Consider the following 27,156-nt stretch of genomic DNA (forward strand, 5'->3'; position numbering starts at 1 on the left):
AAAACGTTTACGTCGTGTCACGACGTATTACCATAAAACACGCCCCCATTACATCCATTTGAATTCCGCGCCATTACGCCGCCAAAGATACACTACGCCGCCGTAACTTACGGCGCGAATTCTTTCAGGATTCGAAGATATAAAAATAAGTTGTGGCGGCGTAGTGTATCTTAGATACGCTGCGCCCAGCGTATTAATGCGCCGAGGTACGTGGATCTACCCCAATAAGTGTATATTGATTGGTTTGTGTGAAAGTTATAGCGTCTACAAACTATGAGATATATACTGGATTTTTTTTATACTAGTAAGGGTGGTGATCAGTAGACATGTGCAATTCGTTTAGTTCCGAATTACCGTATTTATCGGGGTATTGCGCGCTCCGGCGTATAGCGCGCACCCCTAATGTGGACCCGCAATTCCTGTAAAAAAAACATTTTAGTACTTACAGTTTTGGTGTCTTGCGCGGCATCCATCGGCAGCCTCGTCGGGTCCGGCGTTCGTCTGCGGCTTCGGTGGTGTCCTCCCGGCTTCTCCCGCGCTGTCTCCCCGTCGAATCGCCGCTTCCCGCGCTCAGTTTGAATGCCTGGCCGAATGTAGCCAAGTGTACTGCATTCGGTATATGTCGGCGCAGGCATTCAAACTGAGCGCGGGAAGCGGGTATCAGCGTATATCGTGCTCCCACGATTTTCCCCTTATTTTAAGGGGAAAAAAGTGCGCGGTATACGCTGATAAATACGGTAGTTTTTTTTATGAATTTCAACAAATTTGTTCATTCGGAAATATTCGAATTTATGAAAAAACGTTAAACAAATTTTTCCGAATATTCGTAGGTTCGAATATTCGAAAATTCATAAATTTGGATATTCGAAAATCAAAAAACCCGAAAATATGAAAATCCCAAAATAAGAAAGAAAAGCGGAAAATTCTAAATGTAGTTTGGCTACAGAGTAGAGGTGGGGGTTCCGGAGAGTAGAGGCAGGGTACTGCAGATTAGAGGAGGGGGTTCTGGAGAGTAGAGGAGGGTGTACCGCAGAGTAGAGGAGGGGTTCCGGGGAGCAGGGCGGGGTCCCGGAGAGTAGAGGTAGGGGTACCGCAGAGGAGGGGGTCCCGCAGAGTAGAGGCGGGGTCCCGGAGAGTAGAGGAGGGGGTCCCGCAGAGTAGAGGCGGGGTCTCGGAGAGTAGAGGTGGGGGTACCGCAAAGGAGGGGGTCCTGCAGAGTAGAGGTGGGGTCCCAGAGAGTAGAGGTGGGGGTACCGCAGAGTAGAGGAGGGGGTTCCGGAGAGTAGAGACGGGGGTCCCGGAGTATAGAGGTGGGGGTCCCAGAGAGACGAGATGGGGTTCCCGGAGAGTAGAGGTGGGGGTCCCAGAGAGAAGAGATGGGGGTCCCAGAGAGTAGAGGTGGGGGTATAGCAGAGGAGGGGGTCCCGCAGAGTAGAGGCGGGGTCCCGGAGAGTAGAGGTGGGGGTACCGCAGAGGAGGGGGTCCTGCAGAGTAGAGGCGGGGTCTCAGAGAGTAGAAGTGGGGGTACCGCAAATGAGGGGGTGCTGCAGAGTAGAGGCGGGGTCCCGGAGAGTAGAGGTGGGGGTACCGCAGAGGAGGGGGTCCCGCAGAGTAGAGGCGGGGTCTCAGAGAGTAGAGGTGGGGGTACCGCAAATGAGGGGGTCCTGCAGAGTAGAGGCGGGGTCCCGGAGAGTAGAGGTGGGGGTACCGCAGAGTAGAGGAGGGGGTTCCGGAGAGTAGAGACGGGGGTCCCGGAGTATAGAGGTGGGGGTCCCAGAGAGAAGAGATGGGGGTCCCGGAGAGTAGAGGTGGGGGTACCGCAGAGGAGGGGGTCCCGCAGAGTAGAGGCGGGGTCCCGGAGAGTAAAGGAGGGGTTAGGGCAGAATAGAGGAGGGGGTTCCGGACAGTAGAAACGGGGGTCCCGGAGAGTAGAGGTGGGGGTCCCGGAGAGTAGAAACGGGGGTCCCGGAGAGTAGAGGCGACACGGGAATGTCTTGTATGTGGTGGATTTCCAGTAAAGATGGCGGCACTGGAGAAGAAGGAATAGGGAGACGCTCTGCTTCAATCAGGACATTGCTGGACTGTGCATTGTATAGTATTGTATGTGTTGTTGTTTTTTTTGTGACAGGGATGAGGGGTAAATATATTTTTTGGGGGGTGGACAGAGTGTAGTTCCCTTTTATTAGGGGTGTTAATATCACATTTTTATATTGATAAGCCCTTGTGCTCCTGTGAGGGATTAGAGGTCCGTCCTGTGGAAAGTCTCCTCTCTCTTCCTTATTCTGTGAAGTCCCCGGGGATGCCACACACAAGATGGCCGCCGGGGGCGGACGTTCTCTGCCTCCCTCACACAGGCGGGATAGACATGGCTATGTGTAAAGGGAAGTGATCCCATGTGATGGAGTTTTTCGTTAGGTGGTGTGTATGAGAGGAGCCGGGCTCTGTACACCGGACACCATGTCCATAGAGGACATCTTCCTCTACCAGGTCCCCGCCGCCGTCATGTGTAACTTCTATGAGGTGATGGACTCTCTGGAGGACTCTGACTGGAAGAAGTTCGGTGAGTGATGACAGCTGACAGAAGAGGGGGAGGGGGGATACATGTGAAGGGACAGATGATAATGAGGGGACAGTTGATGATGGGGTTAGGAGGGACAGATGACAGGACATGTGATGGTTAGGGGACAGATTATTGAGGAGGGACATATGGTGATGATGACGAAGGGGGACAGCTGATAAAGGTGTGAGGAGGTATAGATGAATGAAGAATGATGAGGGACTGATGATGCTGAGGGACTTATGATGATGAGGGACTGATGATGGTGAGGGGGTTAATGAAAGACAGATTATGATGATGATGATGGGGTGAGAAGAGACAGATGATGATGATGGGGTGAGAAGAGACAGATGATGATGATGGGGTGAGAAGAGACAGATGATGATGATGGGGTGAGAAGAGACAGATGATGATGATGGGGTGAGAAGAGACAGATGATGATGGGGTGAGAAGAGACAGATGATGATGATGGGGTGAGAAGAGACAGATGATGATGATGGGGTGAGAAGAGACAGATGATGATGGGGTGAGAAGAGACAGATGATGATGAGGGGGGGTGAGAAGGGACAGATGATGTTGAGGGGGGGTGAGAAGGGACAGATGATGTTGAGGGGGGGTGAGAAGGGACAGATGATGATGAGGGGGGGTGAGAAGGGACAGATGATGACGAGGGGGGGGGGGGGAAGGGACAGATGATGACGAGGGGGGGGGTGTGAGAAGGGACAGATGATGACGAGGGGGGTGTGTGAGAAAGGACAGATGATGACGAGGGGGGGGGGGTGTGAGAAGGGACAGATGATGACGAGGGGGGGGGGTGTGAGAAGGGACAGATGATGACGAGGGGGGGGGTGTGAGAAGGGACAGATGATGACGAGGGGGGGGGGGGTGTGAGAAGGGACAGATGATGACGAGGGGGGGGTGTGTGAGAAGGGACAGATGATGACGAGGGGGGGGTGTGTGAGAAGGGACAGATGATGACGAGGGGGGGGTGTGTGAGAAGGGACAGATGATGACGAGGGGGGGGGTGAGAAGGGACAGATGATGACGAGGGGGGTGTGTGAGAAGGGACAGATGATGACGAGGGGGGGGTGTGAGAAGGGGCAGATGATGATGGGGGGGGGTGTGAGAAGGGGCAGATGATGATGGGGGGGGGGGGGAGAAGGGGCAGATGATGATGGGGGGGTGAGAAGGGGCAGATGATGATGGGGGGGGGGGTGAGAAGGGGCAGATGATGATGGGGGGGGGTGAGAAGGGGCAGATGATGATGGGGGGGGGGGGTGAGAAGGGACAGATGATGATGAGGGGGGTGTGAGAAGGGACAGATGATAATGAGGGGGGGGGGTGTGAGAAGGGACAGATGATGACGGGGGGGGGGGGTGAGAAGGGACAGATGATGACGAGGGGGGGGTGTGAGAAGGGACAGATGATGACGAGGGGGGGGTGTGAGAAGGGACAGATGATGACGAGGGGGGGGGGGTGAGAAGGGACAGATGACGAGGGGGGGGTGTGAGAAGGGACAGATGATGACGAGGGGGGTGTGTGAGAAGGGACAGATGATGATGGGGGGGGGGGAGAGAGAAGGGACAGATGATGATGGGGGGGGGAGAGAGAAGGGGCAGATGATGATGGGGGGGGGGTGAGAAGGGGCAGATGATGATGGGGGGGGGGTGAGAAGGGACAGATGATGATGGGGGGGGGGTGAGAAGGGGCAGATGATGATGGGGGGGGGGGGGGTGAGAAGGGGCAGATGATGATGAGGGGGGTGTGAGAAGGGACAGATGATAATGAGGGGAGGGGGGTGTGAGAAGGGACAGATGATGACGGGGGGGGGGGTGAGAAGGGACAGATGATGACGAGGGGGGGGTGTGAGAAGGGACAGATGATGACGAGGGGGGGGTGTGTGAGAAGGGACAGATGATGAGGGGGGGGGTGAGAAGGGACAGATGATGACGAGGGGGGGGGGGTGAGAAGGGACAGATGATGACGAGGGGGGTGTGTGAGAAGGGACAGATGATGACGAGGGGGGTGTGTGAGAAGGGACAGATGATGACGAGGGGGGGGGGGTGAGAAGGGACAGATGATGACGAGGGGGGTGTGTGAGAAGGGACAGATGATGACGGGGGGGTGAGAAGGGACAGATGATGACGAGGGGGGGGTGTGAGAAGGGACAGATGATGACGAGGGGGGGGGGGGTGTGAGAAGGGACAGATGATGACGAGGGGGGGGGGGTGTGAGAAGGGACAGATGATGACGAGGGGGGTGTGTGAGAAGGGACAGATGATGACGAGGGGGGTGTGTGAGAAGGGACAGATGATGACAAAGGGGGGGGGTGAGAAGGGGCAGATGATGATGGGGGGGGGGGGGAAGGGGCAGATGATGATGGGGGGGGTGAGAAGGGGCAGATGATGATGGGGGGGGGGAGAAGGGACAGATGATAATGAGGGGAGGGGTGTGTGAGAAGGGACAGATGATGACGAGGGGGGGGGGTGTGAGAAGGGACAGATGATGACGAGGGGGGGGGGGAGAAGGGACAGATGATGACGAGGGGGGGGGTGAGAAGGGACAGATGATGACGAGGGGGGGGGGGTGAGAAGGGACAGATGATGACGAGGGGGGTGTGTGAGAAGGGACAGATGATGACGAGGGGGGTGTGTGAGAAGGGACAGATGATGACGAGGGGGGGGGGGGGTGAGAAGGGACAGATGATGACGGGGGGGGTGAGAAGGGACAGATGATGACGAGGGGGGTGTGTGAGAAGGGACAGATGATGACAAGGGGGGGGTGTGTGAGAAGGGACAGATGATGACGAGGGGGGGGGGGGTGAGAAGGGACAGATGATGACGAGGGGGGGGGGTGAGAAGGGACAGATGATGACGAGGGGGGTGTGTGAGAAGGGACAGATGATGACGAGGGGGGTGTGTGAGAAGGGACAGATGATGACGGGGGGGGGGGGGGGTGAGAAGGGACAGATGATGACGGGGGGGTGAGAAGGGACAGATGATGACGAGGGGGGTGTGTGAGAAGGGACAGATGATGACGAGGGGGGGGGTGTGAGAAGGGACAGATGATGACGAGGGGGGGGGGTGTGAGAAGGGACAGATGATGACGAGGGGGGGGGGGTGTGAGAAGGGACAGATGATGACGAGGGGGGTGTGTGATAAGGGACAGATGATGACGAGGGGGGTGTGTGAGAAGGGACAGATGATGACAAAGGGGGGGGTGAGAAGGGGCAGATGATGATGGGGGGGGGTGAGAAGGGGCAGATGATGATGGGGGGGGTGAGAAGGGGCAGATGATGATGGGGGGGGGGGGGTGAGAAGGGACAGATGATAATGAGGGGAGGGGTGTGTGAGAAGGGACAGATGATGACGAGGGGGGGGGGGTGTGAGAAGGGACAGATGATGACGAGGGGGGGGGGGGTGAGAAGGGACAGATGATGACGAGGGGGGGGTGTGAGAAGGGACAGATGATGACGAGGGGGGGGGGGAGAAGGGACAGATGGTGACGAGGGGGGGGGTGTGAGAAGGGACAGATGATGACGGGGGGGGGGGTGAGAAGGGACAGATGATGATGGAGGGGGGGTGTGTGAGAAGGGACAGATGATGACGAGGGGGGGGTGTGAGAAGGGACAGATGATGACGAGGGGGGGGGTGTGAGAAGGGACAGATGATGATGAGGGGGGTGTGAGAAGGGGCAGATGATGATGAGGGATGATGAGGGACATATGAATGAGGGATGATGAGGGACATATGATGACGATGAGGGACAGCTCATGAGGGGGTGCGAGGAAGAACAGATGAATGAGGAGTAATAAGGGATAGATGATGATGATGATGAGGGACAGATGAGGGATGCTGTCTCCATGTTTGTATGTTGATAGCTCTGTGGGGTTTTTCTGATTATTGATGACATCTCATTTTCAGTTCTATCAAGGGAGGGTTGCTCGGGTGATTTGCGTCTAGGGTTGCCACCTCATCCCTTTAAAAAGGAACACATATGAATTACACAGGTTCTGAGGTTAATTTAATGCAGGTAAGGCACCAAATGAGTCTAATTACCACCTTAATTAGCCACAGAACCTGTGTAATTAATATGTGTTCCTTTTTAAAGGGATGAGGTGGCAACCCTATTTGCGTCTATCATGGGAGGGTTGCTCGGGGGATCTGCGTCTATCATTGGAGGGTTGCTCGGGGGATCTGCGTCTATCATGGGAGGGTTGCTCGGGGGATCTGCGGCCTGTTTTAGTCAGTTTGTAGATGTTGGAAACTTCTGATCCTGACAGGTGAACAATGAGACATTTATAGGGGAAGTGATGCTCGGTTGTTTTTCCCCTTTCTGTGACGGTATAAATGTATTTACTTCTAGGCAGAAGATATTTTTTGCATTGGAACTTGAAAAGCCACTAGAGATGAGCTCAGGAATTCTCTCAAGTCCAAAACCTTGCTTTTTTTTGGGGGGGGGTTCTTTCACTTTCAATGATAATGGTAAACGGAGCAAAGGAATCTCCCTAAAGGGGGCGCTGACAGCAATAAAAAATTACAGGGGCTCTAATCCATCTCCACGCCATCCAAAACTAAAATAAACATTTTTTTTTGTCTGGTGATCACTTCATCTGACAGAATTCTCCAACAGTGGCCCAGATTCAAGAAGCAATTGCGCCCGTGTAACCATAAGTTACACGGCGCAATTGCTTACTTGCTCCGGTGTAACGAGTGCTCCTGATTCAGGAACCTCGTTACACCGATTGCAGCCTAAAATCTGCGCGGCATAAGACTCTTATGCCTCGCAGATTTTAGGCTGCATTCTTGTGCTTGCCGCTAGGGGGCGCTCCCATTGTAATCGGCGTGTAGTATGCAAATTGCATACTACCAACTGATTCACAAACTTGCGCAGGCCCCGCGTAAGCCAGGTACGGAGTTTCCGTACGGCAACTTTAGCGCAAGGCTGCCCTTTCTAATAGCAGGGGCAGCCAGTGCTAAAGTATAGCCGCCGCTCCCCGCGCCGTGAAATTTGAATTTCACGGCGTTTGCGTAAGTGATTCGTGAATGGCGCTGGACGCCATTCACGTTCACTTTGAAGCAAATGACGTCCTTGCGACGTCATTTGCCGCAATGCACGTCGGGAAAGTTTCCTGACGGAGCATGCGCTGTACGCTCGGCGCGGGAGCGCGCCTAATTTAAATGATTCCCGCCCCCGGCGGGATCATTTACATTGCGCGCGCTTACGCCGGGCAATTTTGCCGGCGCGCCCTCGCAATTCACGGAGCTACTGCTCCGTGAATCGAGGGCAGCGCAAAATATTTGCGTGGGCGCAGGGAAAGATCGTTGCCCTGTGCCCGCGCAAATATAGCGCAATTCTACCTGAATCTGGGCCAGTGAGTGCAGAATCTGGTGGAGCTCTGCATAGTAACCAATCAGCTTCCAGGTTTTATTGTCAAAGCTCATTTGAAGAAGCTGATTGCAAAATCCGGTGCAGCTGTACATGGTGTTGGCCAATCTCCTGTTTTAGTAAATCGATCGTACTGTGCAGCTTCTGTAGCCCAGTGTGATTATGTCATTGACAATACCGATCACATGACTCCCTGCTCACCCCCCCCCCCCCCCCCTCTCACCGTTCCACAGTCAGTGCAGACTACTCCCAGATTTAATCTTTCATTCATTAGTACACGTGGTTTCGATTAAAAGTAACTGAAGCGACGGATGACTAGTAATTATACCTGTTCGAGTTTCACAACAAGTTGTGACTTTTGTTGTTGTTGGCAGACACGTGTTTCAGTTAATGGAAACGTTTTTTACACCTTAATGCAATCTATGCATTAAGGTGAAAAAACATCTCATGACGCCGCCCGAGCCCCCGTTTTACTTACCTGACCCCTCGAAAGTCCTGTTCGCCGCTCAGCCTGGCCGCTGATTGGCTAGAGCAGATGGATTGAGAGCAGCGCAGCCATTGGCTGGCGCTGCTGTCAATCATATCCAGTGACGCGGCGCGGCCGAGTGATACAGCGAGCGGCTATGGCCGCTCGCTGTATCACGGGAGCGCGCCCGCAAGGACTAATCACCATGTGAGCTCTCTCGCATTAAGGTGTTGAGTTCTTGCGGGGAGGACCAGAGACAGCCGCCGAGGGACCCCAGAAGACTAGGTTTGGGGCCACTCTGTGCAAAACGAACTGCGCAGTGGAGGTAAGTATAACATGTTTGTTATTTTAACCACTTGCCGTCTGCCTTATGCAAAAAGACGTCGGTAAAGTGGTTTCAATATCCTGAGTGGACGTCCTATAACGTCCTCAGGACATTGAGCCGCTGCGCGCCCCCGGGGGCACGCATCGTGGCAATCGTTGTTGCAGGGTGTCAGTCTAGGTAAAGAGTCTCTGACGAAGACTCTTTACCACGTGATCAACCGTGTCCAAAGCCCATCCGCGCCGCCTATCCGTGCCCATCCGCGCCGCCTATCCGCGCCGCCTATCCGCGCCGCCTATCTGTGCCCATCCGTTTCGCCTATCCGTGCCGCCTATCCGTGCCCATCCGCGCCCCCTATCCGTGCCGCCTAACCGTGGCGCCTATCAGTGCCCATCATCAGTGCCCATAAATGCCACCACATCAGTGCCACCTCATCGGTGCCCATCAGTGCCGCCTTATCAGTGCCCGTCAGTGCAGTACCATCAGTGCCCATCAGTGAAGGAGAAAACTTACTTATTTACAATGTTTTATAACAAACAAAAAAAACTTTTTTTTTGTCAAAATTTTCGGTCATTTTTTAATTTTTTTTTTGCAGAAAATAAAAATCCCAGAGGTGATCAAATACCACCAAAAGAAAGCTCTATTTGTGGGTACAAAATGATAAAAATTTAGTTTGGGTACAGTGTAGCATGACCGCGCAATTGTCATTCAAAGTGCAACAGCACTGAAAGCTAAAAATTGGCCTGGGCGGGAAGGTGTATAAGTGCCCGGTATGGAAGTGGTTAAAGACATTTTTTTCCCCTTTAGTGACCCTTTAAAACCCATCTATGGGTAAAAATGAAAGTGTATGTGAACCCTCACTTTGTAAAATAACCCATTCAGTTTAAAATAGAAATGTAAGGCAAGTGATCACATACCCTCTGTTCTCAGCTGCATAAAGCACTAGGGGAGGAAAAAACAACAACGCACTGAACGGCTGTGCAGGGGGGGGGGGGTGGCAGGACAAGTCTGATGGAGAACAGGCTGAGTTCCCAGCACAGCCAGAAAAACTGACCATGCTGTGCTTGCATACCTATTCTGGTCAGTTTTTAAAGCAGAGGAACTAGCAGGATCCACCGGGGATTTCACACAAAGAAAGCAATTTATAGAGAACAGAATGCCTTTTCATACAGAGAAGAGGATGGAGAGAGAAAATATGTGCTTGGTGACAGGCAATGGGATGTAAGGTGTTGTCAGAAACCATGAATCAGACCGAGACAAGGCGATCTCAGGACGACTTCAGGGGCGACTTGCAAAATGACTTCTTTATTGAAGTCAATGCAAGTCGTACAAGAACATTTTTCTAAGTCAGAGCGACTTGAGTCGCTCCTATTAGAACGGTTCTATTGAACAGAGCGGAGCGCGACTTGTCAGGCGGCTGAGTCGCCTGACGAGTCGCCCCTGTGTAAACCGGCTCTTAAATCACACTAGTTTAATAATAAAAACATAAACAGAGTAAGCGTAGTCAAAACATAGCCAGCGTTCAGGAACCGGATCGGATAGTCGGCCAAGCCAAATGTCAGAGAGCCAGAGATATATACGTAGTAGAACAGCAAGCAGGATCTGGAGCCAGAAGAGATGTCAGCCGAGCAAAGTCTTTAACAGGACCGCAGGTGAAAGTCTCTGTGATGTCGGTGAAGGCAGAGCGCAAATGAGCTGGAAGGCTTTAAGTAGGCAGGACTGACGGGCAGAATCATCAACAGGTGAGTCACTGTGGAGAGATAGGAGCTGGAAATTAGCCAACAGCTGAGTTGTAGAGCTGCACTATTCTGGCTAAATTGAGAATCGCAATAGATAGATTGCAATTTTCTCACGATTCTCACATTAACCACTTGACGACCACTGCATGTAAATATATACGTCGGAAGAATGGCACGTACAGGCAGATGGACGTGCCGGTACGTCCCTGCCTAGACGTGGGTCGGGGGTCCGATCGGGACCCCCCCCCGGTACATGCGGCGGTCGGTAAGCCTCTGGGAGCGATCCGGGATGAGGGGGCGGTTGTTCGTTTCTGGCCACAACCTCGCGATCACTCCCAGCCAATCTCCTTCCGCCGAAGGACTTCCTCTGCCTGTGTAATGTAAACACAGGCAGGAGGAAGTGATGTCATCTCTCCTCTCTGCGGTATTTTCGTTCGGCGAGAGGAGAGAAGACATCACAAAGTGAGTTGCACCAACAGCACACAACACACAGCACATTTAACCTCCCCAGTGACCCCCCCGATCACCACCCCCCCCCAGCCCCCTGTCACAGTGTCACTGATTGCAGTGATCATTTATTTACTGATCACTGCATTTAGTGACAGTTAAAAGTTGCAGGGCAGTTAGTCTTCGGCCCCTTTAGGTCCAGTGTAGCCCCCTACCCCCCCCCCCTAATAAAGGTTTAACCCCTTGATCACCGCCCTAGAGTTAACCCTTTCACCCCCTATTGCCAGCGTCACTAAGCGATCGTTTTTCTGATCGCTGTATTCGTGTCGCTGGTGCCGCTAGGTAGCTAGTTATTTTTTGAGGTTCGCCACCAGGTTTTTATAGCGTTGGGTACCCCCATAAATTTTCTAAATAAATGTTTTAACCCCTGATTGCCCCTAGAGTGAACCCTTTCATCAGTGATCACCGTATAAGTGTTACTGGTGACGCTGGTTAGCCAGTTAGTTATTTAGGTTCGCCGCCAGGTTTTTATAAAGCGTCAGGTACCCCCACCCGCCATGGGCATACGTGGAATTACACCCCAAAATACATTCTGCTGCTTCTCCTGAGTACGGGGATACCACATGTGTGGGACTTTTTTGGAGCCTAGCCGCTTATGGGACCACAAAAACCAATCACCGTCTTCAGGCTTTCTAAGGGTGTACATTTTTGATTTCACTCCTCACTACCTATCACAGTTTCGGAGGCCATGGAATGCCCAGATGGCACAAACCCCCCCAAATGACCCCATTTTGGAAAGTTGACACCCCAAGCTATTTGCTGAGAGGTATGGGGAGTATTTTGCAGATCTCGCATTTTGTCACAAAGTTTTGAAAATGTGAAAAAGAAAAAAAAAAAAAAAAATTCTTTCTTCATTTTTAAAAATGAAAGCTGTAAAATTCTCACTATGCCTCTCAGCAAATAGCTTGGGGTGTCTACTTTCCAAAATGGGGTCATTTGGGGGGGGGGTTTTGTGCTATTTTGGCATTTTATGGCCTTCGAAACTGTGATAGGTAGTGAGGAGTGAAATCAAAAATTTGCGCCCTTAGAAATGCTGAAGGCGATGCTTGGTTTTTGGGGCCATACGCGGCTAGGCTCCCAAAAAGTCCCACACTTGTGGTATCCCCGTACTTAGGAGAAGCAGCAGAATGTATTTTGGGGTGCAATTACACATATAACCATGGCATGTGTGAGCAATATATCATTTAGTGACAACTTTTTGTACATTTTTTATTTATTTTTTTGTCATTATTCAATCACTATTCTACATGCCTCTCAGCAGTTTCCTTGGGGTGTCTACTTTCCAAAATGGAGTCATTTGGGGGGGGGTTTTGTACTGCCCTGCCGTTTTAGCACCTCAAGAATTGAGATAGGCAGTCATAAATTAAAAGCTTTCTTTAAAGTATTCCTTTAAAGGAAAAAAAAGCGGAACGACAAAAAAACGCTAAAAAACATACTCTACATCTAAAGTTACTGTCTTTTTTTTATATAACGTCCAGTGTGCATGAGGCCTTAAAGTGGAATTATAGACAGCAAATTCTAACTATTCAATCTACCCTGTAAAAGAAAAAGATGTCTATACTTGCCTATTCTTAAGCTGCTGTGGTCCGGTCACATGGTCGGGTCCCAGCGCTGACTTCAGTGTTGAGGAGATGAAGTAACAATGGCTGCAGAGCAAAGTCTTACCATGGGGTATCCCGTTGTCGGCTGTCCCTCCTCTACACCGAGGCCGGTGCTGGAAACCGGTCATGTGATTGGACCATCTTTTCTTTTTCTCTTATTTAGAATTTTACCGGAAATCCTTAGATAAATCTGCTGTGATTTTGCCCTGATGGGTAAAGTACAGGTTCTCTTTAACTGCTTTAGAACTTGCCACGGCACAATCGCTCTCCTGCGCGAATCGCTGTAGGTATATGGCGGCTCGCGCAGGCTCAGTTGTGGTCCCACTTCACACGTGCACGCGGGTCGGGGTGGACTCAATGTCCTCCGGCGGCCTGCGATTGCCTTGTACAAATGCCCCATCATTGGTGTCAGTGATAGGAATAGTGTCCCATCATTGGTGTCAGTGGAAGGAATAGTGCCCCATCATTGGTGTCAGTGGGAGGAATAGTGCCCCATCATTGGTGTCAGTGGGAGGAATAGTGCCCCATCACTGGTGTCAGTGGAAGGAATAGTGTCCCATCATTGGTGTCAGGGGGAGGAATAGTGTCCCATCATTGGCGTCAGTGGGAGGAATAGTGCCCCATCATTGGCGTCAGGGGGAGGAATAGTGTCCCATCATTGGCGTCAGTGGGAGGAATAGTGCCCCATCATTGGTGTCAGTGGGAGGAGTAAGGCCCCATCATTGGTATCAGTGGGAGGAATAGTGTCCCATCATTGGTGTCAGGGGGAGGAATAGTGTCCCATCATTGGCGTCAGTGGGAGGAATAGTGTCCCATCATTGGCGTCAGTGGGAGGAATAGTGTCCCATCATTGGCATCAGTGGGAGGAATAGTGCCCCATCATTGGCGTCAGGGGGAGGAATAGTGTCCCATCATTGGCGTCAGTGGGAGGAATAGTGCCCCATCATTGGTATCAGGGGGAGGAATAGTGTCCCATCTTTGGTGTCAGTGGGAGGAATAGTGTCCCATCATTGGTATCAGGGGGAGGAATAGTGTTCCATCGTTGTTGTCAGTGAGATGAATAGCATCTCATATCGGTGGGAGGAATAGTGCCCCGAGGGCCTGATAAAGGTAAGCAAAGGGCCCCCAAGCCGCAGTTTGGAGACCCCTGGCCTAAACTGACGAAGAAATGTATTTAAAAAATAAATAAATGTGGGATATTTATTATAGTAAAAAATATTGTTTTGTTTTTTCAAAATTGTTGCTCTTTTTATTGTTTTTAGCGCAAAAAAACAAAACCACAGAGGTGATCAAATACCACCAAAAGAAAGCTCTATTTGTGGGGAAAAAAGGACACCAATTTTGTTTGGGTACAACGTCGCACGAACCGCGCAATTGTCAGTTAAAGCGACGCCTTGCCGAATTGCAAAAACTGCTCTGGTCATTAAAGCGGTAGTTCACCCTCCTTTCCATCATTAGACCATTAAATTCGGCATCGTAGCGCGAGCTACGGTATGCCGGTCTTAAATTTTTAATCCCCGTACTCACTGTGGTATCGCTGATTGAAGAAATCGACTCCCGCGGGGAATGGGCGTGCCTATGGAGAGGGAGGATGATTGACGGCCGGCTCTGGCACGTCACGCTCCCCGAAGACAGCCGGAGTAGGTCTCGGCTATTCACGACGCCTGCGCACAGGCTATGCGCAGGCGCCGTGAATAGCCAAGCCTATTTCGGCTATTTCCGGAGAAGCGTGACGTGCCAGGGCCGGCCGTCAATCACCTTCTCTCACCATAGGAACGCCCATTCCCCGGATTCTTCAATCAGCGATACCGCAGTGAGTACGGGCATAAAAAATGTAAGACCGGCATACCGTAGCTCGCGCTACGATGCCGAATTTAATGGTCTAATAAAAAAAAACTTTTTATTTTTTTTTAACAGGGCGAACCCCCGCTTTAAGGGGGGTAAAACCTTCTGGAGCTGAAGTGGTTTAAGATTAAAAATAAGCCACTTCAATGCATTTTTTTTTTTTTTTCCCTAAATACACATCAAAGCAAACCTCAGAGATTACTTGTCTTCAAAATCCCGGTATCTCGCGGGTTCCAGTAATAGGCCACATACCTGTAAAATAGTATTTTAGTGCTTTGAATAGCTTTCTCTGTTTCCTTTGTTGGCCATGTACCGTATAGCAGATGTTTTACATTCCAATCTCCCATAGATACTGCTAATGTTTAACTCTGGGTTACCTAATATGATTTACACACAGCTTGGTCTCTCAAATTTCCTGAGTACCGTATATACTCGAGTAAAAGCCGACCCGAATATAAGCCGAGGCATCTAATTTTACCACAAAAAACTGGGAATACGTATTGACTCGAGTATAAGCCTAGGGTGCCCATCTGCATGCCTCACTGTGCCCATGCCTCGACTAACGTTTAACATGGGAGTCTATAGAAGGGGTGCCCAGATTTGAAAAATCAGTGCTTCCCAGCCGTAGGTCCCCCAGACAACAAACTTTGCACACTTGTAGAGAAGAAATGTGGCTACATGTGTGCCAAGTTTCCGGGTCCACGGGACCTACGACCGGCCGGTATCGGGTCCCCAAAATCACCGGAGAAATTACCATTTAACATGGGAGTCTATGGAAGGGGTGCCCAGATTTGAAAAATCGGTGCTCCCCAGCTATAGGTCCCCCAGACAACAAACTTTGCACACTTGTAGAGAAGAAATGTGGCTACATGTGTGCCGACCGGCCGGTATCGGGTCCCCAAAATCACCGGAGAAATTACCATTTAACATGGGAGTCTATGGAAGGGGTGCCCGGATTTTAAAAATCGGTGCTCCTCGGCCGTAGGTCCCCCAGACAACAAACTTTGCACACTTGTAGAGGAGAAATGTGGCTACATCTGTGCCAAGTTCCGGGTCCAGGGGACCTACGACTGGCTGGTATCAGGTCCCCAAAATCACAGAAGAAATTACCATTTAACATGGGAGTCTATGGAAGGGGTGCCCGGATTTTAAAAATCGGTGCTCCTCGGCCGTAGGTCCCCCGGACAACAAACTTTGCACACTTGTAGAGGAGAAATGTGGCTACATGTGTGCCAAGTTCCGGGTCCAGGGGACCTACGACCAGCCGGTATCGGGTCCCCAAAATCACCGGAGAAATTACCATTTAACATAGGAGTCTATGAAAGGGGTGCCCGGTTTTTAAGAATCGGTGCTCCCCGGCCGTCGGTCCCCCGGACAACAAACTTTGCACACTTGTAGAGGAAGAGTGGGGCTACATGTGTGCATGTTTGAGGTACATGTTTGTTGTCCAGGGGACCTACGGCCGGCCGGTACCGGGTCCCCAAAGTCTGGGAGATCAGGCGCAAAAAGGTGACTCGAGTATATGCCGAGGGGGGCATTTTCAGCACAAAAAAATGTGCTGAAAAACTCGGCTTATACTCGAGTATATACGGTATATCTGCAATTTGCCTTGCTTTGGACAATAAAGTATAACCACAGGCAACATTTTTTTTTTTTTTTTTTTCTTAGTTGTGGAGATGGATTAGAACACCTGTGAGTTTTCTCAAATAACTTTTTATTGAAAAGAAAAGATTGCTTACAGCATAAGGAGATAAGGCACACATCTGCCTGTGTTGCAGGTATTCAGGCAGTGATTAATGTGGACTGTCTTCACGTTCCTAGACAATAGCTAGCACCAGTGGCGGTTCGTCCATAGTGGGCGCTGGAGCGCCGCCCCCTCTGGCTCTCACCGCCACTGAGTCTAATAACATAGATTCATGCATTGCATGAATCTATGTTATTATCGCCGCTGTTCTATTCAGATGGTCGGCGCTCATGTCCGGCCATCTGAATAACGGCAGCTGGTTGGCTGTACGGAAGTGCCTATCAGAGCCAACGGCTCTGATAGGCTTTTCCGAGTACAGCCCTCGGGTCCCGGAAGCTTATACAAGGAACGCACTAGGGATGAGCTCCTTGTATAAGACTGACAGGCGTCTCAGCCAATCAGGTTCACCGTTTCTGGTAAGCTGATTGGCTGAAGCGTCATCGAGGGCGGGAGAAGACATCGAGGGATGGTGGAAGCAGGATGGCTGACCCCAAAAAGGTAAGTGCCGGGCTGAAATGTGGAGAGGCGTTTTACAGGGCACAGTGCCAGAATTTAATAGGACACAGTGGTGACCACAATTGATGGGCACAGTGGTGACCACAATTGATGGGCACAGTGGTGACAATTGATATCACAGTGGCTACGTGTAATGGCATGGCACAGTGGTGACAGTTGATTGGCACAGTGGCTGCGTTTGATGGCATGGCACAGTGGCGACAATTGATGGCATGGCACAGTGGCTGCAATTGATGGGCACAGTAGCTGTGTATGATGGGCACAGTGGCTGCAATTGATGGGCACAGTAGCTGTGTATGATGGGCACAGTGGCTGCCTTTGATGGGCACAGTAGCTGTGTATGATGGGCACTGTGAGGCTGCAATTGTTTTTTTGTTTTTTTTTGTTTGTTTGCGCCCCCCCCAAAAATTTGGAGCACCAGCCGCCACTGGCTAGCACAGAGCTGAGGTCGAGGATGCCATATCGTAGTTATTATTATTATACAGGATTTATATAGCGCCAACAGTTTGCGCAGCGCTTTAACATAGTAACATATATAAGTACACTGCAAAACGTTAAACATGGGGGAAGTCACAAGGGTACTTCCAATAGGAGGAAGAAAGAAAGAAGAAACGGGAAAGAAATAAAATGAGGGGAAGAAGAGGGAAAGGTCACCGAGTTCGCTCATTTACCTGGTCATGGCGGGGTCCTCCCGAAGGCGCCATGGCCCCCAGATAATGTCGTGTGCCTCCAATCTGTCCTGTATCCTGGCAGTCATTCTCTCCATCAGCTCCACATCCCTGATTCTAACATGCACAGAAAGAGAAATGTAATAGCTGGTGTACACCTGTGAGTTTCCATTGCTGTCTGTGCCCCCATTGGGCAGATTCCCCCTTTTTCTATTTTTCCTGTTTACCATTATTATTAAAAGTGAAAGTAAAAGAAAATACCAGCTGTCACGGGGTGGCAAACTAACATCATCCCCACCGGGAGATGGAAGGCAGCGAACGTTGCAAGCCGATTAGGGCTTCAGGCTCGAATCATGTGCTAAAAAACAAACAAAAAAAAACCCCCATTGGAATACATGCGTCCGGTGCCCTGCATGTAGATTAGGGGCCGAGCGCATGGAGTTTCCCGGTGGGCCGATGGCTCAGTGGGCCAGCTTCAGTGACAGCTGACCGCCCCCCCCATCCGCTCCTCTGTCTCTCCCTTCCCGCAGCGCTCACCTCCTCTCCCTACCCACAGCACTCACCTGGGGGGAACAAAGAAGCAGGGGGAGGAGCAGAGGAGCAGGGGGGACGACAGAGGAGCATGGGGGAGGGGACAGACAGCTGACTCAACAGCTATGGCCTGGGAGTTTCTCACTTCTGCCTAATCTTGTCCCATAAGGGGGGGGCACCAAACTGATTCTTTGCCCCCGGGTGAAATAATGTCTAGCTTCCCCACTGGTACTGCCTATAAGAGTTCCAGTACCAGTCGTTCTACTCTAATAAAGTAGAACGGCTAGTGGCTAGTGAAGGGGGAGAGGGGGCTTGGGTGGCCGGGGGGGGGGGTGCGGGAGTTCTCCAGCCACCATGGGAGAGACCGGTCAAGGTGGGCCAGTCTGAATGAATTCCAGGGCCAAATTTCTGTCCCAGTCCAGCCCTGTTTCCGAGGTACAAAAAACGTGAGATTTCAGTAGTAGGCGAGTCATGGCATACATGATGTTGATATCCCAGGAACCCTTGTGAATCGCCTAGGCTATTAAGACCAGGAAGTTATGTAGAAAAACAGGGGGAAAAAAAGGTATTTACCAGCCAAAAAAAAATAAAAATATTGCCCATTGTGAAAACTATGCGCTAAGGGCATGCAGCACAGCCAAAGAAAAAATGGGTGAAACTCCACTTTAAATGTACAAAATATCGGCACCGAAAAAATGATCGATCCCTAAAGGCGTTGGCAAAGGCAATTACGGTGCTTTAGAACATTTTTTTTTTTTATATATACTTTCAGTTCCACTTTAAACATTTTACAATCCGGGATTTATTTAGCAATCTCACGTAACCAAATATTCTAAGAACAAGACGTCGTTCTAGGAGTTCCCCATATTGCAAAAGTGAAAAATGGCATCACTGCAATCTACACAAGACACCTCCAAATGAACCTCTTTCTTTGGCCACCCCCTACAGAGCGTAGCATACTAGCTCATTATGAATTACTTACCTGAGATCGAAGCCCCCAAAGTGGTCCTCGATCACCTCATCCACCACCGCCATCTCTCCCGGAGTGAGTTGCGGGTATCGCTGCTCAGGCGCTGTGACTGGATGGAGCAGCGATAACGTCACGATCGCCTTCACTAACGGCACGCTCAGTGCACCGTAGACATCGGTGCCCCTTTTTTGGAAAATATCTCCTTAACCGTGTAGGTTAAGGAGATATTTCTTGAACCTACAGGTAAGTCTTTATCTTGGCTTACTTGTAGGTTAAAGTGGTCTGTAAGGGTTTACAATCACTTTACAGAACGAAGTGCCCTGTCTAGAGACCTTGGATGACATTCACCTAATCCATTTCATATTTGTGTGCCTTTCTAGCTGCCCCTGTATGGGGGTAGGATCGGATTGCTGGGGTGGATTTACTCAGGCAATCTTTACTGTTCTTTGATAAAACCTCTAGTGCTGGTCCCATTCTTATTCCATTTTCCTTCCCTTCGAATGTTTGTTTAGCAGCAGGATCCTGCATGCATGGCCGCCTACCATCTAATGTCTGTAGACAGCTTCACACATTACCCTCCCTTCAGATTCCCATTTGTCTTTATTACAATTTTTGATTAGGATGTGTCTCTGTGAATGCGCGAGTGTCCTTGGTAAGTGTCTTGAAAAAGATGAAAGGCTTGCTGCAGTAAAACGAAGGACGTTGCATGGGATGTCTGATCTCTGTTCGTAATTGTGGGTAAGTGCGTCGGTCACAAAAAGAGAACATAGAAACATCACCTAGTCACACCACCTGCGAAAAGGGTCAGTGATTCAGCAGTGAGCAGGGAAGTTACTGATCAGAGTTACGGTACGTACTGTAAATTATTTTATTTATTTTTTAGGCCTGCGGGCTAAACAACGGAAATCTAACAGACTAAACAATGCGAATAAACAAATCTCTCACACTGGCCATTGTATTTTGACAGCAGGCACTTCTGGCAGTCAGAATACCCAAACAGTGCCTGTGTCTGATTGGATGCAGGCATTGTTCAGCCGACAATTTTCTGACCGGCTCCTTTGCGTTTTCAATCAAAGAATGTTGGGCAGAGCCAGGGGCAGACTGACCATTGAGGCACTCGGGCACTGCCCGAGGGCCCCATGCCACTAGGGGGCCCCATCAGGGTTGCCAGGCTCAGTAAAACCAGGGACAGTATGTAAAAATCAGTTTTTTTTTTACATCTGTCCCTGATATGTCCAAAACCGACATGCTTTTGATGTGAAAATTCAAGATGTTAGCTGCCCCACCTCTGTACTGCCTCCTGGCTTGGTGGCCATCTGTAAGCCCGGGGGCCCTATAATCTTCTATTACCCGGGGGCCCCATGAGTTGTCAGTCCGTAAGAGAAGGACTGAAAGACCGTTGGCGCGCGCACGTGCGCGCACTGTTAGAACGCAACAAACCGTTCGGAATTCCAGCGTGCATGCACGCGCGCAAAGAATACACGTTTTCCGTTTTCATCGGACATGTCCGCTCGGAGATTTCGGTCTGATGGCTGTACACACCATCAAACCGAAATCCCAGCGGACAGAGAACGCGGTGACGTAAACGACACCGACGTTCTCTATCGCGCGAGTTCAATGCTTCCACGCATGCGTTGAATCAATTCGACGCATGCGCGGGATTTCGGTCCGCTGGTTAGACGTACTAACCAGCGGACATGTCCGACGGACAGCTCTCCAGCGGACAAGTTTCTTAGCATGCTAAGAAACTTTTGTCTGCTGGAAATCTGTCCGTTAGACTGTACACACGATCGGATCTGTCCTCTGAAACTGGTCCGCGGACCAGTTTCAGCGGACATGTCCGGTCGTGTGTACGAGGCCTCAGAGGACATTAAGGTGGGATTCACAATCACACTTTTATCACATGAACCTCTTTCCTGGGCTCTTCACCTTAGAGAGCAGCGTGACCCAGCCCTGGCTACCACCGACTCCTTCTTCTCGGACATGGCCCAACTTTACGCCGATCCTTTCTATCAGCAGTCTGCGGAATCCAGGCTTGGCAAATTGCAACAAGGGACCAGGCCTGTTGAGGACTATATCACTGACTTTCGGGTCCTAAGCGCTGACACCCAATGGAACAGTCCTGCCCTTCGCCACTGGTTTCGTCTCGGCCTCTCAGACATTTTAAAGGATGAACTAGCCAGAGCCGAAATCCCAGCGTCTTTGGAAGATCTAATTAGTCTTGTCACTCTGATTGACCGCCGACTACGTGAAAGGCAGGCTGAGAGAACCAAAGAAATCCTTTCTGTGACCCCAAGCCCCAATCCGTCTACTACACCTCCCAGCCAGAAGGCACAGCATAAGGCGTACCACAGAAGTTTTCCAAGGGCACCCCTTTCTCCGGCTGAACGCCTCAGGCGACAACGTGCCAATCTGTGCCTCTATTGTGGGGAGGCAGGTCACTTTGTACAGACTTGTCCAGTAAGGACCACCAAAAAACGTCTTTGTCAGCCCCATATGGAGCATCTTCTTAGAGAAGGTCGGTCACAGCGTTCCCTCCCAGTCATCCTTCAGTTTGCCGGGAAGACGCTCACAGTGGCAGCAATCATTGACTCCGGGGCCTGCAGTTGTTTTGTGGACTCCACATTTGTTTCTCAGCATCAGCTCCCCCTGTGCACCAAGAGACAAGGTTTTCAAGTTCACTTGGCTGATGGCTCCAGTATTAAATCTGGTCCAGTCACACAAGAGACTGCACCTATCTTCTGCCAAACTCCGTCCGGTCACCATGAATTCCTCCGGTTGGATGTCATAACTTCACCTATGTTTCCCATCATCCTTGGCATTCCATGGTTAAGAGCCCATAACCCACACATTGACTGGCCTACTGGAGTTGTCACCTTTTCCTCCAATTACTGTCTGGCACACTGTTTCCCGGAAAGGACTGTTAGCACCGCTCCTCTTCTGAGTCTTCAGCCTGACCCAGAAACCATTAAATTGATTCCTCGGGCTTACCATGAATATCTGGACGTGTTTAACAAAAAAGGTGCAGACACTCTTCCGCCCCACAGGACATATGATTGCCCCCATCGAACTATTACCCGGGGCCAAGATCCCTTTTGGCCGTATCTATCCTCTCTCTGAACCTGAACTGGAAGCCCTACGTGCCTATATCGACGAAAGTTTAGAAAATAAGTTTATCCGGCCCTCCACGTCACCAGCCGGTGCCGGTATCTTCTTTGTAGAGAAGAAAGATCACTCTTTAAGACCTTGCATCGATTATCGGGACCTTAACAAAATTACTGTTAAAAACAGGTATCCTCTTCCACTGATCCCTGAACTGTTCCAGAGATTACGAGGGGCACGGGTATTCTCTAAATTAGACTTAGGAGGAGCATATAACTTGGTCAGAATCAGGGAAGGAGACGAATGGAAGACTGCCTTTCGCACACGCTTTGGCCATTTCGAATACCTAGTCATGCCATTTGGGCTCTGCAACGCCCCAGCCACTTTCCAACATCTAGTGAACGATGTTTTTCGGTACTATCTTGACTTATTTGTCATAGTTTATGTAGACGACATCCTGATATTCTCTGAATCCCTTGAATCTCATCAGACCCATGTAAAGAAAGTGTTGTACCGACTCAGAAAACACTGCATTTATGCAAAGGCTGAAAAATGTGATTTTTGAAAAACAAACTATACACTTCCTCGGTCTTGTTATCTCTGCCGATGGTATCTCGATGGACCCACAGAAGGTTACATCTGTTCTGGAATGGCCTGCTCCCACTGACAGGAAAGCCGTTAGCCGTTCAGCGGTTCATGGGATTTGCCAATTTCTATAGGAAATTTATTAAGAATTTTCTGGTATCATTTCCCCTATCACGCAATTAAATAGACAGTGCATACCCTTCCAGTGGACACCTGAAGCACGAGGCCTTTGAGCAATTAAAGATTCTGTTTACTTCAGCTCCCATCCTTGGCCTTTGTATTAGAGGTTGACGCTTCTGAAATGCTATACTGTTCCAACGTCAGGGCCCCAAGTCCTTGCTGCACCCTGTGTCTTTTTTTTCAAAAAATTAAATCCATCTGAGAGGAATTATGACAGCGGAGACCACTGAGAAAGCGCTGTGCTACTCACACATGCGCAGTTGGGAACGGGCAGTGAAGCCACAAGACTTCACTTCCTGATTCCCTCACCGAGGATGGCGGCAGGGGCAGCGGAGAGACGAGTGATTGCTCGTCTTATGCTGCCAACATCGCGGGCACATTTATTAAAAGTCAGTAGCTGCAGTATTTGTAGCTGTTGGCTTTTAATATATATTTTTTTGCGGGACCTCCGCTTTAATTGGTTAAATGCAACAAAAAGAAAGCTCTACCTGTGTGCAAAAAAAGATAAAAATGTCACAGGGGTACAGTGTTGTATGGCCGCGCAATTGTCATTCAAAGAAAGTGTGAGAGTGCTGAAAGCTGAAAACTGGCCTGTGTCCGGTAGGCAAGGCATGTTTTGAGAATTCCTTTATTCGCAGTACACATACTGGGGCAGATCCACAAAAAAATTACGCCGGCGTATCTATTGATGCGCCGCGGAATTTTAAAGTTCCCGCGTCGTATCTTTGTTTTGTATCTACAAAACAAGATACGACTGCATTTGGGATCGATCCGACAGGCGTACGTCTTAGTACGCAATAGGATCTTGGGTGCATTTTTCCGCCGGCCGCTAGATAGCGTTTCCGTCGAGTATGCAAATTAGCTAGTTACGGCGATCCACGAACATACGTCCGGCCGGCGCATTTTTTTTTACGTCGTTTGCGTTCGGCTTTTTACGGCGTATAGTTACCCCTGCTATTATGAGGCGTACTCAATGTTAAGTATGGCCGTCGTTCCCGCGTCGAATTTTGAATTTTTTACGTCGTTTGCGTTAGTCGTTCGCGAATAGGGATTTGCGTAGAATGACGTCACCGTCGTAAACATTGGCTTGTTCCGGTTTAATTTCGAGCATGCGCACTGGGATACCCCCACGGACGGCACATGCGCCGTTTAAAAAAAACGACGTTTACGTCGGGTCACAACGTATTTACATAAAACACGCCCCCATCACATCCATTTGAATTGCGCGCCCTTACGCCGCCAAAGATACACTACGCCGCCGTAACTTACGGCGCAAATTCTTTGAGGATTCCAAAAAAAAAGTAAGTTACGGCGGCGTAGTGTATCTTAGATACGCTACGCCCGACGCAAAAATGCGCCGATGTACGTGGATCTGCCCCACTGTAGCTACAGAGGCTTGCGATGACATGGTTTAAAGCTCTTGTACTGCTTGTTCCAAATTGCTGTCCATAGACCTTTAAAATTGCCACCAATTCTCACCGCCCACCGCTTCATAAATCAGTACAATTTATATGCAAAACTTTGTTATCAGATTCTGTGGAATTTTTATGTTCTGCAAGGTTTTGTTTTAAGGTGTTTTCATTTCTTTATATTTTCATTTTATATTTTCCTGGTGCTTTTCCTTTCCTTTTCCTGCTTTCATTGAGGGACAGTCCCCGAACCTTTCATACTGCAGATGTGTTTCCTTTCACTGTTTGCATAACCTCCTACTCCTACGGGTTAAAGGGGAATCCCCTCATGATCATCTTATGACAGCTGTGACCTCATGCAGCATTGCTATCTCCCTGGTAAGTCCCCTGTAGCATGCACCCTTATTTAAAGTTTTTTTTACACATGAATGTCCTTTCTAGTCCAGTTACAATGGTCATGTAATGTATCTGACACTAAGAACACCAGACACCTGGTGGGAAAGACTACAGGAACAAAAGTTCAGTTGTTGCCCATAGATACCAGGCAGGTTTCATCTTTTATTTTCCTTGATGGGGGGAAAAAACAAAGAATCTGATCTTGGGCAAGAACTTCCCTTTTTTTCTTTCTTTCTTCAATAATTTTTATTTCGATGAAAGCTGAAATGTTTACAGAAAGAGACAATGCGTAAAATCCTTGGTGGGTTTATTAAGTAATCAAATTACAGTAGTAAGTAAGCAAAAGCACCTTAAGTTTGGTGTGTGTCGGCCGGCACACAACCAAAAACCCATCCATCGGGACACCAGAGAGATGGTGACGTCATCACGTTGCTCCGCCCTACACATTTTGTCACAAATAACGTCGTCCTGGGGCACACTGTGTCACCATCTTAAAGCGGAGTTCCACCCAAAAATTTAACTTGCGCTTTTCGGAACCTTTCCCCCCCCTCCACTGTCACATTTGGCACCTTTCAGGGAGGAGGGGGGTGCAGATACCTGTCTAAGACAGGTATTTGTACTCACTTCCGAGCATAGACTCCCATGGGAGTCACGCCACCTCTCCCCCGCTGTCTCCTGGGAAACACGCGGGGACCAGTGAGGTGCGCCGCTCTACTCGTGCATGTGCAGTAATGAACCAGGCAGTGAAGCTGCAATGCTTCACTTCCTGATTCCCTCACCGAGGATGGCGGTGGGGGCAGCTGAGAGACGAGCGATTGCTCAGCCTCGGCTGCCGACATCGCGGGCACGCTGGACAGGTAAGTGTCCATTTTTTTTTTTTTTTAAGTCAGCAGCTGCAGTATTTGTAGCTGCTGGCTTTTTAAAAAAATAAATAAATTTGGGTGGCCTTCCACTTTTAAATACATTACGGAATTTACCAAGCCTCGCGTGTCCTGCCTAAAAAAAAAACAGCAGCAAAAAATACTGTGGTTGTTGACTTCTACAAGAAGGACACTTACCTGTCCAGGGCGCACGCAATGTCCTCACCCGAAGCCAATCTGTCCCCTTGGCTCTGGGTGCAGGCACCGGCATTGCTAGCAAGGTAATCAGGAAGTGAAGCCTTGTGGCTTCACAGCCTGGTTCCCTACTGCGCATGCACGAGTCGCGCTGAGTGGTCCCTGCTATCGTCTGGGACCTGTCTGTCTTCCAGAAGACAGCGGGGGGACACGAAGAAGGGGCCAAACATAGCGTAGATCAGTGTTTCCCAACTCCAGTCCTCAAGGCACACCAACAGGTCATGTTTTCAGGCTTTCCATTATTTTGCACAGGTGATTTGATCAGTTTCACTGCCTTAGTAATTACCACAGCCGTTTCATCTGAGGGAAATCCTGAAAACATGACCTGTTGGTGTGCCTTGAGGACTGGAGTTGGGAAACACTGGCGTAGATCACAGCGGATACTGCAGTGATCTTTTGCCAGAAGTGGGAGCAATTACCTGTATTAGACGGGTATCTGCTCCCCTCCCTGAAAGGTGCCAAAGGTGACACCGTAGGGGGGGAGGAATCCGGACAGTGGCAGTTCCATTTTTGAGTGAAACTCTGCTTTAACCAAGAACGAGACTTGGTTAATCCTGTATTTGGGATGGTTACGCAGTGCGCTGCCCCATGCCCCAGGATGATGTGATTTATGACGAAACGCGTAGGCCAGTGCTGACATCAACTCTCATGTGTCCCGACAGACAGGTTTGTTTGGTTGTGTGCTGGCCGACGCACCAAACTTAAGGTGCTTTTACTCACTTACTACTGTAATTGTATTACTTTTCAAACCCACCAAGGATTTTTTGCTGTTTTTTTGGTGCCTAACTCCTATCAAACTCACTGAGTGACATGGGAAGTGTGGAGAAACCCTGAGGTGTGGAGAGAGGCCCCCGGCTGGGTTTTAAGTCACAGGCTCCCATGACCCCCCCATCTTTGCACAGAGGAACATGATCCATATGGACATCACATTTTATTTTTATTTATTTTCTATCTATTGTTTGATATATCATAAAGGAGTGAGAGGGCCACATGTGGCCCAAAAAAACACCCGTTTGACCTTTGCATGCATTTGATGAATAATTCCTATCTTTTTTCTGCTTCAGGGATGTGAAAAAAAAAATCTGATTTTTCTTTTGTTTTTTTTATATAGAAAATAAAAGATAATCTAGTGTTGGTACATCTTTAGCGCTGTATATCGTCCTTTTTCTCTCTAGCGTGCGTTCTCTTTCTGTCCCTAAATTTGACATATTTGATTTACTTTGCCTATTAATGTAGAAATTTCTCTGGACACATGCCGGTTTTCTCCTACACCATGTACAAGCTTGAGTGCTTTTATATTACGGCCCCTGACTGCTCAGCCGAGCGGTGAATTCCTAATATGCCGTTCTTGTCACAGCCTGTTGTGCCTACCATTGTTCTACCAGGGAATTCTGGCAAGTTCAATGTGCGTTCTGTTGTGCTGATCTATGGCCACAGGGTCAAGGCAGAGCTCTGAATGAATTGCAACACGGCAGCACTTCCAGCGTCTAAACGGTTGTTCCTCTGAAAAGCATT

The 27,156-nt window shown here is 49.8% G+C and overlaps 1 protein-coding gene across 1 annotated transcript in view; it reads left to right on the forward strand.

Annotated features, from left to right (window-relative positions):
* The first annotated feature begins 2,266 nt into the window (after positions 1-2,266).
* Positions 2,267-27,156, forward strand: part of IRAK1 (interleukin 1 receptor associated kinase 1) — a 106,546-nt gene continuing 81,656 nt past the window's right edge. The window contains exon 1 of the mRNA XM_040322944.1: positions 2,267-2,560. Within this exon, the coding sequence (XP_040178878.1) occupies positions 2,425-2,560 (136 nt within the window). The 5' untranslated portion in view covers positions 2,267-2,424. The remainder of the gene's footprint in view (positions 2,561-27,156) is intronic.

This window comes from Rana temporaria, chromosome 9, assembly GCF_905171775.1.
Source record: "Rana temporaria chromosome 9, aRanTem1.1, whole genome shotgun sequence".
NCBI lineage: Eukaryota > Metazoa > Chordata > Amphibia > Anura > Ranidae > Rana > Rana temporaria.